The sequence below is a fragment of the Oncorhynchus kisutch genome, linkage group LG15, assembly GCF_002021735.2.
Source record: "Oncorhynchus kisutch isolate 150728-3 linkage group LG15, Okis_V2, whole genome shotgun sequence".
Classification (NCBI taxonomy): Eukaryota; Metazoa; Chordata; class Actinopteri; order Salmoniformes; family Salmonidae; genus Oncorhynchus; species Oncorhynchus kisutch.
Window position 1 is genome coordinate 65,139,702 of NC_034188.2, and position 13,132 is coordinate 65,152,833.

The following is a 13,132-nucleotide window of genomic DNA, read 5'->3' on the forward strand; positions in this document are numbered from 1 at the left end:
GAATAGGGTCTCTCTAACTGTCTCAAATGAACTGCCAATATGCCAAAATTCCATTCAATCAATAGATGTGGTAAGAGGTCGATGGAACGCAGACCGTGGGGGATAGAAGGACACCGGATTGGCGCACATTCCACAAATCTGATCAATCAAAATGGATATTTGTCAAGTCTGGCCCACAATATGGTTACTAAAGTCCAATTTGGATATATTTGGCTGTTTTCACTGCATAACATTTAGATGTAGTTCCTTCTCAGGTTTAGAAGTATTGAGTGACTGCTATGCTAACTCCCTTTGTATAAGCTGGTAGCATTTTTAAAAATCTTTATTTAACTAGGCAAGTCAGTTAAGAACAAATTCTTATTTTCAATGACGGCCTAACTGCCTTGTTCAGGGGCCAAATGACAGATTTTTACCTTGTCAGCTCGGGGATTCGATCTTGCAACCTTTCGGTTACTAGTCCAGCTCTCTAACCACTAGGCTACCTGGCGCATAGCTTGCACAGAGAAGTGGTGTTAGTCAGTCTTTTTAACTGTAATGCAGTTGATTGGTGACCATGACACATATAAACAATAGCCTAAATGTAGTCTAATTTTGCTGGAGGGCAATGAGGAGATTCAGGATCTTTTCCCGATGGCATCTTTCACCCCACGCGTTTCCATGGTATTTCCATTATTTTGGTTGAGTTCCATTGATCTCTTTACTGCATCTATGCAGTCAATCCACAGCCATACACTGGCTAAATCAGTTGATGATAGAACTTAGTCAAGTTGTAAATGCAACAAGTACTGATATTGTATCATACAGTATAATAGCACTCAAAGCTTTCCAAGAAAACAAAATGTTTGACAATTACAGTCTGTTTGCATATATTTTAGAAGCTATTTATACAGAAAATGTGTATAAAATGGTATTTATAATTATATGAAAATATTTTGGGTTGACAATAATTCTATTACACAATTTTTTAAAGATCACATGCCTTACTTTTGTTTTCCAAAGTATGCCTCGACTGCCATTCATTCGAATTAGACTGGTTTGGATTTCTCCCTGGCCAATATGGCTACCATTTTCACCCCATTCTGGAACATTGAGGGTTTATGACATAACCCCTCGAGAAATTTAATAGGAACTCTATGTTTGTGACATAGTTATTATTCACTGCAAACCTCTGTCTGTCTACAGAGACACCCCAGTGTTCTGTGCCCTGGTGAATGGTGACGGAGAGGTGGGGGATTTCCTCAGGCTTCCTTACTTCCTGAAGAGGAGGAACGCATGGAGGGAGGATGAAAGGGAGAAAAAGGTATATATAAAACAAAACCAAGTGTGAGTCCTAAATGGCACCCAGTTACATGTTAGTCATTTAGCAGACGCTCTTGTCCAGAGCGACTTACAATTAGTGTAGTAAGTGCATACATTTTCATACTTTTTTTTCGTACCATAGGGCTCCGGAAAGAAGTAGTGCACTCTGTAGGGAATAGGGTCCATTTGGGACACAGAGCAAGAGTTTTGAAGAAGCTCAGATAATCATACCATCCATTGTTAACCATATTTGTAGTAAATGTTGTAATATTTGTCCTACCATACCTTTAGATCCACGATATTGAAACCCTGAAGAAGTTTCTGAACAGCAAGAAGCCTCACATCATCGCTATAGCTGGGGAGAACAGGTTTGCAACCCTCTCCTGGTTTCTTTCACCTGTGGCCTTCTTAGACTGCTGTTTGAAGAAGCGTACTAACATGACTGAGGTTGCATCCCAAACAGCACCCTATTCCCTATATAGTGCACTACTTGGGTGCCATTTGGGACGCACATCCTGAACGTTTGTAATGTTCCCCCTCCACTCCCTGTGCAGGGACGCCCAGATGGTGATTGAGGACATTAAACGCACTGCCAGTGAGCTGGAGCAGGAGTCCTCCTTCCCCACCATCGGGGTGGAACTGGTTGATAATGAACTGGCCATGCTCTACATGAACAGCAAGAAGTCAGAGGTCAAGTCCTGCCCTCATTTCCCAAACATGTTTTCTTTATTCTCACAAGACATTCCCTTGTCTACATTGGAGGTTTTCTACATACTGTACCTCCAGAAACTCTCTCTGAGTGGTCCACAATGTGGTTTTTAAATATGTAATATGTATTGCCAATGATTGTAATATTGTGGAATGAGTGACAGTTAAATAGATTTTTCTCTTAACTCTACATATAGTACCAGTCATAAGTTTGGACACACCTACTCATTCAAGGGTTCTTCTTTCTTTTTACTATATTCTATATTATTGAATAATAGTGAAGACATCACAACAATGACATAACACATGTGGAATCATGTTGTAACCAAAAAAGATTATTCACCTCCAGGCTGTGTAAGGGCTATTTGACCAAGAAGGAGTGTGATGGAGTGCTGCATCAGATGACCTGGCCTCCACAATCACCCGACCTCAACCCAATTGAGATGGTTTTGGATGAGAAAAGCAGCCAACAAGTGCTCAGCTTATGTGGAAACTCCTTCAAGACTGTTGGAAAAGCATTCCAGGTGAAGCTGATTGAAAGAATGCCAAGAGTGTGCGAAGCTGTTATCAAGGCGAAGGGTGGCTACTTTGAAGAATCTCAAATATAACATATATTTTGATTTGTTTAGTTACTACATGATTCCATATGTTATTTCATAGTTTTGATGTCTTCACTATTATTCTACAATGTAGAAAATAGTCAAATTAAGAAAAACCCTTGAATGAGTAGATGTGTCCTAACTTTTGACTGGTACTTTATTTTTCTATTTCTCTAATCCACAGGCAGATTTCCGGGACTACCCCCCTCTCCTGAGACAGGCTGTGTCTGTGGCCAGGAAGATCCAGGACCCCCTGGTGGAGTATGCTCAGGTGTGCAGCAGTGACGAAGACATCCTCTGCCTCAAGTTACACCCTTTGCAGGTACAGACTGAGTTCTAAATAGGACTTTGATTAACTTGTTTGGGATAGGGGGCAGCATTTTCACTTTTGGATGAATAGCTTGCCCAGAGTGAACTGCCTCCTACTTAGTCCCATATACTAATATATGCTTATTATTAGTAGTATTGGATAGAAAACTCTGAAGTTTCTAAAACTGTTTGAATGATGTCTGTGAGTATAACAGAACTCATATGTCAGGCTTTTCTACAGACAATGAAATATATAATAATGCACTTTATCGAACAAAACATATATGTATTGTGTAACATGAAGTCCTATGAGTGTCATCTGATGAAGATCATCAAAGGTTAGTGATTAATTTTATCTCTATTTGTGCTTTTTGTGACTCCTCTCTTTGGCTGGAAAAATGGCTGGGTTTTTCTGTGAGTTGGTGGTGACCTAACATAATCGTTTGTGGAGCTTTCACTGTAAAGCATTTTTTAAATCAAACACTGTGGCTGGATTAATGTGAATGTTATCTTAAAAATGGTACCTAATACTTGTATGTTTGAGAAATTTGATTTATGAGATTTCTGTTGATTTGTATTTGGTGCCCTGCAATTTCATTGGCTGTTGGTGAGGGGTTCCGCTAGCGGAATGGGGCCCCAGTCCTAGACAGGTTAAAAGTAGTGCACAATACAGTGAATAGAGTGCCATTCAGGACGCAACTCCTGTTTCCATTAGGCCAGGCATGCTTGGGAGATAATCATCACCTACTGGTGGCTTTGATGAAATCACACAGAGCTTACAGAGATCCTTTACAAACCCCTACTAAATGGACGATTCCATGCCTGCATGGCTCAATTTTTTTTTGGGGGGGGGTCTGGGGGTAGATTGTTCTCAAAATTCTCACATAGAAACTTCATTGGGAGGAAGAATGTTTGATGTGCTTTTTACATTTTTTTGTAAAATCATGATGAAAGTGCCCATTTTAGGACCTTTTTGACCCATTTTAGGACCGTAAGACCCAATGATCCGTGAACCGTACATGATACAGACAACACCTTGGTGCCATCATACTCCTAACTGCCAGTCTCACGGTAATTAATATAAACACGTTTAGCATCTCCTGGCTTCCACGCATAGCCTACAAGCCACTGATGCAGACCTTTTGAAACGTCTACATTTAAAAAAAATAAAGTCTAATAAATCCATTTAATATAGCCCTCACAATCACAATAAATCCATTATTTATTTTAAACAGGTCTTAAGAAACATGTTATAAAGAAAATGTTGTCTATTTCAGAAGAACAGAATAGCATACTCTGAAATGTCCGTATGTTATGCCCTGATTTAGCTATGCCATATGGCTGTGGGCCACACTAGTAATGTAGTAATGTAGCCACACTAGCCATATAGTAATACAAGATTGGCTTAGAATTCCATGGCATTATTTTATATTATTTTATAGTTTGAAGAATACAATTGAACTTAGCTGAATAAAATAGAAAGGATGTTTTCTCCAAATTATTTCCGAGGGAGTACGCACGTGCAGCTACTCTGTATTGAGCGCTTAACAAGGAAATAGATATTCCTAAATGCTTAATTTAACAACTATAGTTGTTATACAAACATTGTATGTTTAGATTTTTTTATACATTCTAAGGCTGCATGATGTGACTAATGAGGATTTGAAAAAAGTTACATGGAAGGCATGAGCTCTGCTTTGTTTCTTGTGCAGGCTGCACACAATTCATCAGTCTCTCATTCATAATTTGACAAGTACTTGATAATATTCTCACCGTGCCTTGAATTTATTGGCGGCATCTCCCTTGTGTGGCCGTAATGCCCCCTAAAAAATCCATGACTTTTGCGGCCAAAGTGGCCGTTCTGCCCTTGGGCTGAATATAATAATTATAATTCCTTTCTCTTGGCAGCCGTGGTCCAAAGCACCTCTCACTTACATGACTCTCTCAGATATCTCAATTGTTATTAGCCATTGCCCGTCACGTGATCGGGTCCTTCTCACAGGCATCTCAGCTCCGAAGTAGGCTACAAGTGAAGACGGACACATCGGGGACGTAACTGCACGCGTGTCCCTCTTATCGAATTCCAAGGTGCATATTGAAGATGTTAGAAGAACTGTCCACATTTAGTTGTTGTCAGCCAGCAAGATGATTGGCCTAACGAACAGCGAAAGCACTAGCCTATGTCAATCTACTATCACCCATAGTACAAAAGTTGACCTATTCTATTGGTCAACTTGTCCTTCTGTGTGAGAAATAAATATTCCAAACATACTCTGGGACAGTTGTGGGATGCGATAGAACCCAAATTACACTGAACAAAAATATCAATGCAACATGTTGACAGTTTCATAAACTGAAGTAAAATATCCTGGAAATGTTCCATTTGCACAAAAAGCTTATTTCTCTCAAATGTAATGCCCAAATTTGTTTACATCCCTATTAGTGAGCATTTCTCCTTTGCCAAGATAATCCATCAACCTGGAAAATGTAGCATATCAAGAAGCTGATTAAACAGCATGATCATTACACATGTGTACCTTGTGCTGGGGGACAATAAAAGGTAACTCTAAAATGCCACAGTTTTGAGGGAGCGTGCAGTTGTCCTGCTGACTGCAGGAATGTCCACCAGAGCTGTTGGCAGATAATTTTATGTTAATGTCTCTACTTTGATCCGCCTCCAACGTCGTTTTAGAGAATGTGGCAGTACGTCCAACCGGCCTCACAACCGCAGACTGTGTGTACGGCGTTGTGTGGGTGAGCGGTATTCTGATGTCAACATTGTGAACAGAGTGCCCCATGGTGAGGTTATGGTATGGGCAGGCATAAGCTACGGACAACAAACACAATACCATTTTATCGATTGCCAATTTCAATACACAAAAACACCGCAACAAGATCCTGAGGCCCATTTTTTTCAAGGTATCTGTTCCCAGTCATGTGAAATCCATAGATTAAGGCCTAAGGAATTTATTTCAATTGATTGATTTCCTCAAATGAACATTAACTCAGTAAAATCATTGAAATTGGTGCAACAAAAAAAGCAATGAGGCTGATGCAACAGATCAGAATGTTTATCTTAACTTTTTTAAACTATTAGGCTATTTCTTCACATTATAAGTGCAGCAATGCGCACACGGCAGTAGGCTATAAGCACAAATATTCCAAAATCAATTAGCGGGAAAACACTGTTCTCAAAAGTGACCGTAAATGAGATTATGGATGTAAATGCTTTATTATAAAGGTGCATATTTATGGTGAAACTTATCTTCCCTAAACTTGAAACTCATGCACCCACTTTGTATACCAGTAAGGCTCTACACCAGTTGTAAAGCGGATTAATGTGCTTAATTTTAAGAAGTAATTTGGTCACTTAAATTGTGATACAAACCTTATCAAAACATATAGGCTTATGGGCTAGACTACATGAGGTGTGCGACTATGATTTGAAAAGGTCACACAGAAAAAAGGCATGTGCTGTTTCTTGCCTTTACTGCACACACTGGGCATCATTCACAAGTGATAATCCATCATTCACAAGTGATAATCCATCATTCACAAGTGATAATATATCATTCACAAGTGGCGTAGCAGTCAGGCGTCTTTGTCTTCATCTTGTCGTGTCCCGTGTATATATCTTTACATATCTTTTAATATTTTTTCTTCGCATATATTTTTTTTATTTTTCAACCTGCCTCACCCAATGTGGTATAGATCTGCTATTTTCTTTACTTTAGAACCGGAACCCCCAACAGAAGCTAGCTAGTAGTCAGCTAGCCACTGCTAGCGGTCATCAGCTAACCTTTAGCCCGGACAACTCCTGCCAGTCTGCACAGCGCGTTTCAACCCAGAGCTTATCGGACTTCTTTTTCTCCATATCTCCGGATTCATACCGCAAGCTCTGAACCTCTTCACCTGGATCATCGCAGCTAGCTGCTATCCGATTGGCTTCTCCTGGCTAACGTCTCTATCCTGAAGCAACCCCTGCTGATCCATCACAGCTGGTCTGCCGATGTAACTGCATGAGGGGGCTACAACAGACTTCTTCGGTCGCAACGTCCCTCTAAGGCCCTTCTGCTAGCCTGCTAGCCCCGGCCCGCTAGCTGTCTGAATCACCGTGTCTCCAGCCCGCCCAGCTCCTCACTGGACCCCGTGATCACTCGTCTACGCATGCCTCTCCCTAATGTCAATATGCCTTGTCCATTGCTGTTTTGGTCAGTGATTATTGTCTTATTTCACCGTAGAGCCTCCAGCCCTGCTCAATATGCCTCAGCTAACCCTCTTGTCCCACCTCCCACACATGCGGTGACCTCACCTGGTTTAATTGATGTCTCTAGAGACAATACCTCTCTCATCATCACTCAATGCCTAGGTTTACCTCCACGTTGTCTGTACATTATGCCTTGAATCTATTCTTCCGCGCCCAGAAACATGCTCATTTTACTCTCTGTTCCGAAACGTACTAGAAGACCAGTTCAGGTGCCCTGGACACCATATGTGAAATGATTGAGTTTGTGCTGTTAGGTGACATAAACTGGGACATGCTTAACACCCCGGCCATCCTACAATCTAAGCTTGATGCCCTCAATCTCACACAAATTATCAATGAACCTACCAGGTACAACCCCAAATCCGTAAACACAGGAACCCTCATAGATATCATCCTAACCAACCTGCCCTCCAAATACACCTCTGCTGTCTTCAACCAGGATCTCAGCGATCACTGCCTCGTTGCTTGCATCCGTAATGGGTCTGCAGTCAAACAACCCTCTAAGGGGTCACCCTTCATCAATGTCAAACGCTCCCTAAAACACTTCAGCGAGTAGGCCTTTCTAATCGACCTGGCCCTGGTATCCTGGAAGGATATTGACCTCATTCCGTCAGTTGAAGATGCCTGGTTATTCTTTAAAAGTGCTTTCTTCACAATCTTAAATAAGCATGCTCCATTCAAAAAAATGTAGAACCAGGAACAGATATACCCCGTGGTTCACTCCAGACCTGACTGCACTTGACCAGCACAAAAACATCCTGTGGCGTACTGCATTAGCATCGAATAGCCCCCGCGATATGCAACTTTTCAGGGAAGTTAGGAAGCAATATACACAGGCAGTTAGAAAAGCAAAGGCTAGCTTTTTCAAACAGGAATTTGCATCCTGCAGCACAAACTCCAAAAAGGTCTGGGACACTGTAAAGTCCATAAAGAATAAGAGCACCTCCTCCCAGCCGCCCACTGCACTGAGGCTAGGAAACATAAATAAATCCACGATAATTGAGAATTTCAAGAAGCATTTTTCTACGGCTGGCCATGCTTTCCACCTGGCCACCCTTACCCCTGGTCAACAGCCCTGCACCCCCCACAGCAACTTGCCCAAACCTCCCCCATTTCTCCTTCACCCAAATCAGGATAGCTGATGTTCTGAAAGAGCTGCAAAATCTGGACCCCTACAAAGAGCTAGACAATCTGGACCCTCTCTAAAATTATCAGACAAAATTGTTGCAATCCCTATTACTAGCCTGTTCAACCTCTCTTTCGTATCGTCTGAGATCCCCAAAGATTGGAAAGCTGCCCTGGTCATCCCCCTCTTCAAAGGGGGAGACACTCTAGTTCAGTGTGTCAAATCGGAAGGCCTGTTGTCCGGAACTCTGGCAGTCTCTATGGGGGTGCCACAGGGTTCAATTCTCGTGCCGACTCTTTTCTCTGTATACATCAATAATGTTGCTCTTGCTGCTGGTGATTCTCTGGTCCACCTCTACGCAGATGACACCATTCTGTATACTTCTGGCCCTTCTTTGGACACTGTGTTAACTGACCTCCAGACAAGCTTCAATGCCGTACTCTCCTTCCGTGGCCTCCAACTGCTCTTAAATGCAAGTAAAACTAAATGCATGCTCTTTAACCGATCGCTACCAGCACCTGCCCGCCCGTCCAGCATCACTACTCTGGACGGTTCTGACTTAGAATGTGGGGACATCTACAAATAGGTGTATGGTTAGACTGTAAACTCTCCTTCCAGACTCACATTAAGCATATCCAATCCAAAATTAAAACTTCCTATTTCGCACCAAAGCATCCTTCACTCATGCTGCTAAACAAACATACCCTCGGAAAACTGACTATCCTACCGATCCTTGACTTCGGCGTTGTCATTTACAAAATAGCCTCCAACACTCTACTCAGCAAATTGGATGCAGTCTATCACAGTGCCATCCATTTTGTCACCAAAGCCCCATATACTACTCACCACTTCAACCTGAATGCTCTCGTTGGCTGGCCCTCGCTTCATATTTGTCGCCAAACCCACTGGCTCCAGGTCATTTTTGCTAGGTAAAGCCCCACCTTATCTCAGCTTACTGGTCACCATAGCAGCACCCACCCGTAGCACGCGCTCCAGCAGGTATATTTCACTGGTCACCCCCAATGCCAATTCCTCCTTTGGCCGCCTTTCCTTACAGTTCTTTGCTGCCAATGACTGGAACTAATTGCAAAAATCACTGAAGCTGGAGACTCATATCTCCCTCCCTAACTTTAAGCACCAGCTGTCAGAGCAGCTCACAAATCACTGCACCTGTGCATAGCCCATCTGTAAATAGCCCATCCAACTACTAACTTTTTTTTGCTCTTTTGCACCCCAGTATCTCTATTTGCACATCATCATCTGCACATCTCTCACTCCAGTGTTTAATTGCTAAATTGTAATTAATTCGCCACTATAGCCTATTTATTGCCTTACCTCCCTTATCTTACCTCATTTGCACACACTGTATATATACTTTCTTTCCTATTGTGTTATTGACTGTATGTTTGTTTTATTACATGTGTAACTCTGTTGTTGTTTGTGTCGCACTGCTATGCTTTATCTTGGCCAGGTCGCAGTTGTAAATGAGAACTTGTTCTCAACTAGCCTACCTGGTTAAATAAAGGTGAAATAAAATGTAAAAATTATATATAAATCACAAGTGATAATATCACCCATCAGACTATTCATAATTTAATATTGTCTTTACGTATGCGAATTAATATACTGAATGTGTGAAATTAGTTTTGATTTAGAATGGACCATTGTCATGCACCTGCATCAGAACAGAGACAGGGGGGGAAAATTATTGTAATCTATGCACTTAAATAGCAAATGGAGGACGCTTTTGCCATGGTTCATTTTCATTCCAGCCAGGTAGGCTATACACCTGTTGTAAAACAAAGCAATTTTCTTAATATTAGGTTAGTAGTATAGTAAGCCTAGCCTATAGAAAGCTGATGGGAACCTCTTTTTAATAGAAGCCATCAAAACTCTGTTTTCTCACGCAATTGAATAGCCTATAGATTACATTTTCAATTACATTTGCATTGATGCCAGAGTCATTAGATGGACAACAGAGTGCTGGGTTTGGTAGGCTACTAATGACCATCAGCAGCATTGGAGCTTGGAGAGGCCTAGTTACAATGACTAAATGGTCACATGGAATTTGACTGCGGTCATGACTCAGGTCACCGTAACAGCCCTAGCTGTGATTGGTTAATAACCTATAATGTCAATGTATAAAATGGAGAGCACATTCTCAAAATGTAATGTGTTTAAAGAGTATATTGTTCCAAACACCAAGATGTTGTCTGTAACATGTACGGTTCACGGATCATAGGGTCTTACAGGAGGCAGGTATAGGTTTTAAAAATGCCTAAAATGGTTCTAAAACAATGTTGTGATACAAATGTAAAAAGCATGTTAAACATCCTTCCTCCCAATTAAGTTTTTGTGAGAATTCCCAGAACAATCTGATAACATAAATATTTTTGGGCCGTGCTGAAGTGGAATCATCCTAATGCAGTAGCAAGTCTAGTTGACTGTACATGATAATCATAGTCTGGTTTGAATCAAAGTCTGTGAATCAATGTGTCTGTAAAGAGTGAGTCTAACTGTTCTCTGTTTTCTTCCCACACAGGAGCATGTAGTGAAGGAGGACCTGCTGAATGCTCTGTACTGTGAGTTCATCAACCGGGTGAATGAAGTGGGTGTGGATGTGAACCGGGCCATGGCCCACCCCTACACCCAGAGCCTGGTGCAGTACGTCTGTGGCCTGGGGCCCAGGAAGGGATCCCACCTGCTCAGGGTAAGACATAGATCACATAAGGCATATAGATTGCCAACATGTTAATACAATGTAATTACAGTGTTACTACACAGATATAAAAGCAACAATATACCAAGTGTTACCAGATAGAATTGATTAATATACAGTAGCAGTATGTACCTATTTGTTTTTATTATTATAGTTTCTCAGTACTCTACTGCATGGGTTCCTCAACTTTTTCACTCAGGCCCCCCTTCCAGCATTGTGGAAAATCCCACTTCCCCACTTGCACTCGCATCACATCTATTTCTATGGGCGCAAGCACTGTTCATGACACAAACTGTTCACACCCCTCTTGTTGGTGGAGAGAACATTTAGCAGGTTTAAAGTTAATTTTCTGCAATTCTACACATTTTGTCATGGGGTCCAGAGAAGATTTTGCGGTTTTAAAGCAAATTTTCTCGCAATTCTATACATGTCTAATGAGTATTCATGTGATATTTGATTGACTCTAATATTACCACAAAATCTATAGGCAAAAAAACCTAGTTAGAAAACTTTATCTGACATGGGCAAGTTGATCTGGACATTTCTGACAAGTTATAAATAGCTCTCGAAGGTATGCAATGACTGACATGACAAGAGAATTCTGATGATGCACTACTCGAAATTGCACCTTTGGCATTCTACTATTACAACTTTCAAAAGTAAGTTTGAAGCCGGACCCTGTGCAACCCACAGTTTGGGAACCACTGCTCTACTGTACTGACATCTGAATAGATACTTTTACATGTACACTTATCCATCTCTGTTTCCAGATCCTGAAGCAAAATAACACTCGTCTGGAAAACCGCACTCAGCTGGTCACCATGTGTCACATGGGCCCCAAGGTCTTCATCAACTGTGCTGGTTTCATCAAGATTGACACAGCTTCACTTGGAGACAGGTCGGTCTCAGAACATTGGGCATGGTCATTCATGCAATACTGCAGAAAATTCCTGAGACTAAAAACCATATTTTGATTTGAAATTTAACTCATAATAGTAACTTTCACTACTACTTTTATTGACATTATCACACAGCCAATTCACTACATAGTGTCTTTCCCTACCTGCAGTACTGACTCCTATATTGAGGTTCTGGACGGGTCGCGGGTGCACCCAGAGACCTACGAGTGGGCAAGGAAGATGGCTGTGGATGCCCTGGAGTACGATGAGTCAGCGGAGGACGCCAACCCAGCCGGAGCACTGGAGGAGATCCTGGAAAACCCGGAGCGGCTCAAAGACCTAGACTTGGACGCCTTTGCTGAGGAGCTGGAAAGACAGGTCAGTGTGGGAGATGTAGGCTGCATCCCAGAAGTAGTGCACTATATAGGGAATAGGGTGCCATTTGGAACACATCCGTTGTCCTACTCTGGGTGGTTATGAAGAGCTTGCATCCTCTTCCTGATCTGAGAACATTGTAGTGCTCACTGTTTGAGACTCTCTGTGTCCACAGGGCTATGGTAACAAGGGCATCACCCTGTATGACATCCGTGCTGAGCTGAGCTGCAGGTACAAAGACCTGAGGTCCACCTACAGAGGACCTAACACAGAGGAGATCTTCAACCTGCTCACCAAGGAGACACCAGAGACCTTTTACATCGGTACGTAATGTCTCTTCTCAACCAGGGCCTTATTGATATCTCTTTCAGATTTATGGGTTAACACGAACACTACCAACCTTTTTTGGTGCAGGGAGTCACAGCCCCAATGTGGACATAGTAGAAAATATGTATAACTCCCTTATTGGTATCTCAACACTGTTTTCATGGTCTCGGTCTGTCTGTCTTCGTGGCTCTCTAGGGAAACTGATCACCAGTGTGGTGACAGGCATTGCTCACCGGCGCCCCCAGGGGGAGAGTTATGACCAGGCCATAAGGAATGATGAGACAGGTCTGTGGCAGTGTCCTTTCTGTCAGCAGGATAACTTCCCTGAGCTCAGCGAGGTGAGAATCTGATATGCTCCATATTCTGCTGCAATCTATACTTGCACACTGTGAGTGACAGCCCATCTGAAGAGTGGTGGGCTATCGGGTTTTAAGTTCCTAGATTATTGTTATTTGTTGCTATAGTTTTATTGACCACAGCTGTCTTTTTGATCAGCAAAGTCTG

The 13,132-nt window shown here is 42.0% G+C and overlaps 1 protein-coding gene across 1 annotated transcript in view; it reads left to right on the forward strand.

Annotated features, from left to right (window-relative positions):
* LOC109905698 (transcription elongation factor SPT6) overlaps positions 1 to 13,132 on the forward strand; it is a 36,335-nt gene that overhangs the window by 16,333 nt on the left and 6,870 nt on the right. The window contains exons 19-27 of the mRNA XM_031790826.1: positions 1,183 to 1,300; positions 1,591 to 1,667; positions 1,854 to 1,989; positions 2,791 to 2,928; positions 10,851 to 11,018; positions 11,798 to 11,925; positions 12,097 to 12,304; positions 12,477 to 12,624; positions 12,824 to 12,966. Of these exons, the coding sequence (XP_031646686.1) occupies positions 1,183 to 1,300; positions 1,591 to 1,667; positions 1,854 to 1,989; positions 2,791 to 2,928; positions 10,851 to 11,018; positions 11,798 to 11,925; positions 12,097 to 12,304; positions 12,477 to 12,624; positions 12,824 to 12,966 (1,264 nt within the window). The remainder of the gene's footprint in view (positions 1 to 1,182; positions 1,301 to 1,590; positions 1,668 to 1,853; positions 1,990 to 2,790; positions 2,929 to 10,850; positions 11,019 to 11,797; positions 11,926 to 12,096; positions 12,305 to 12,476; positions 12,625 to 12,823; positions 12,967 to 13,132) is intronic.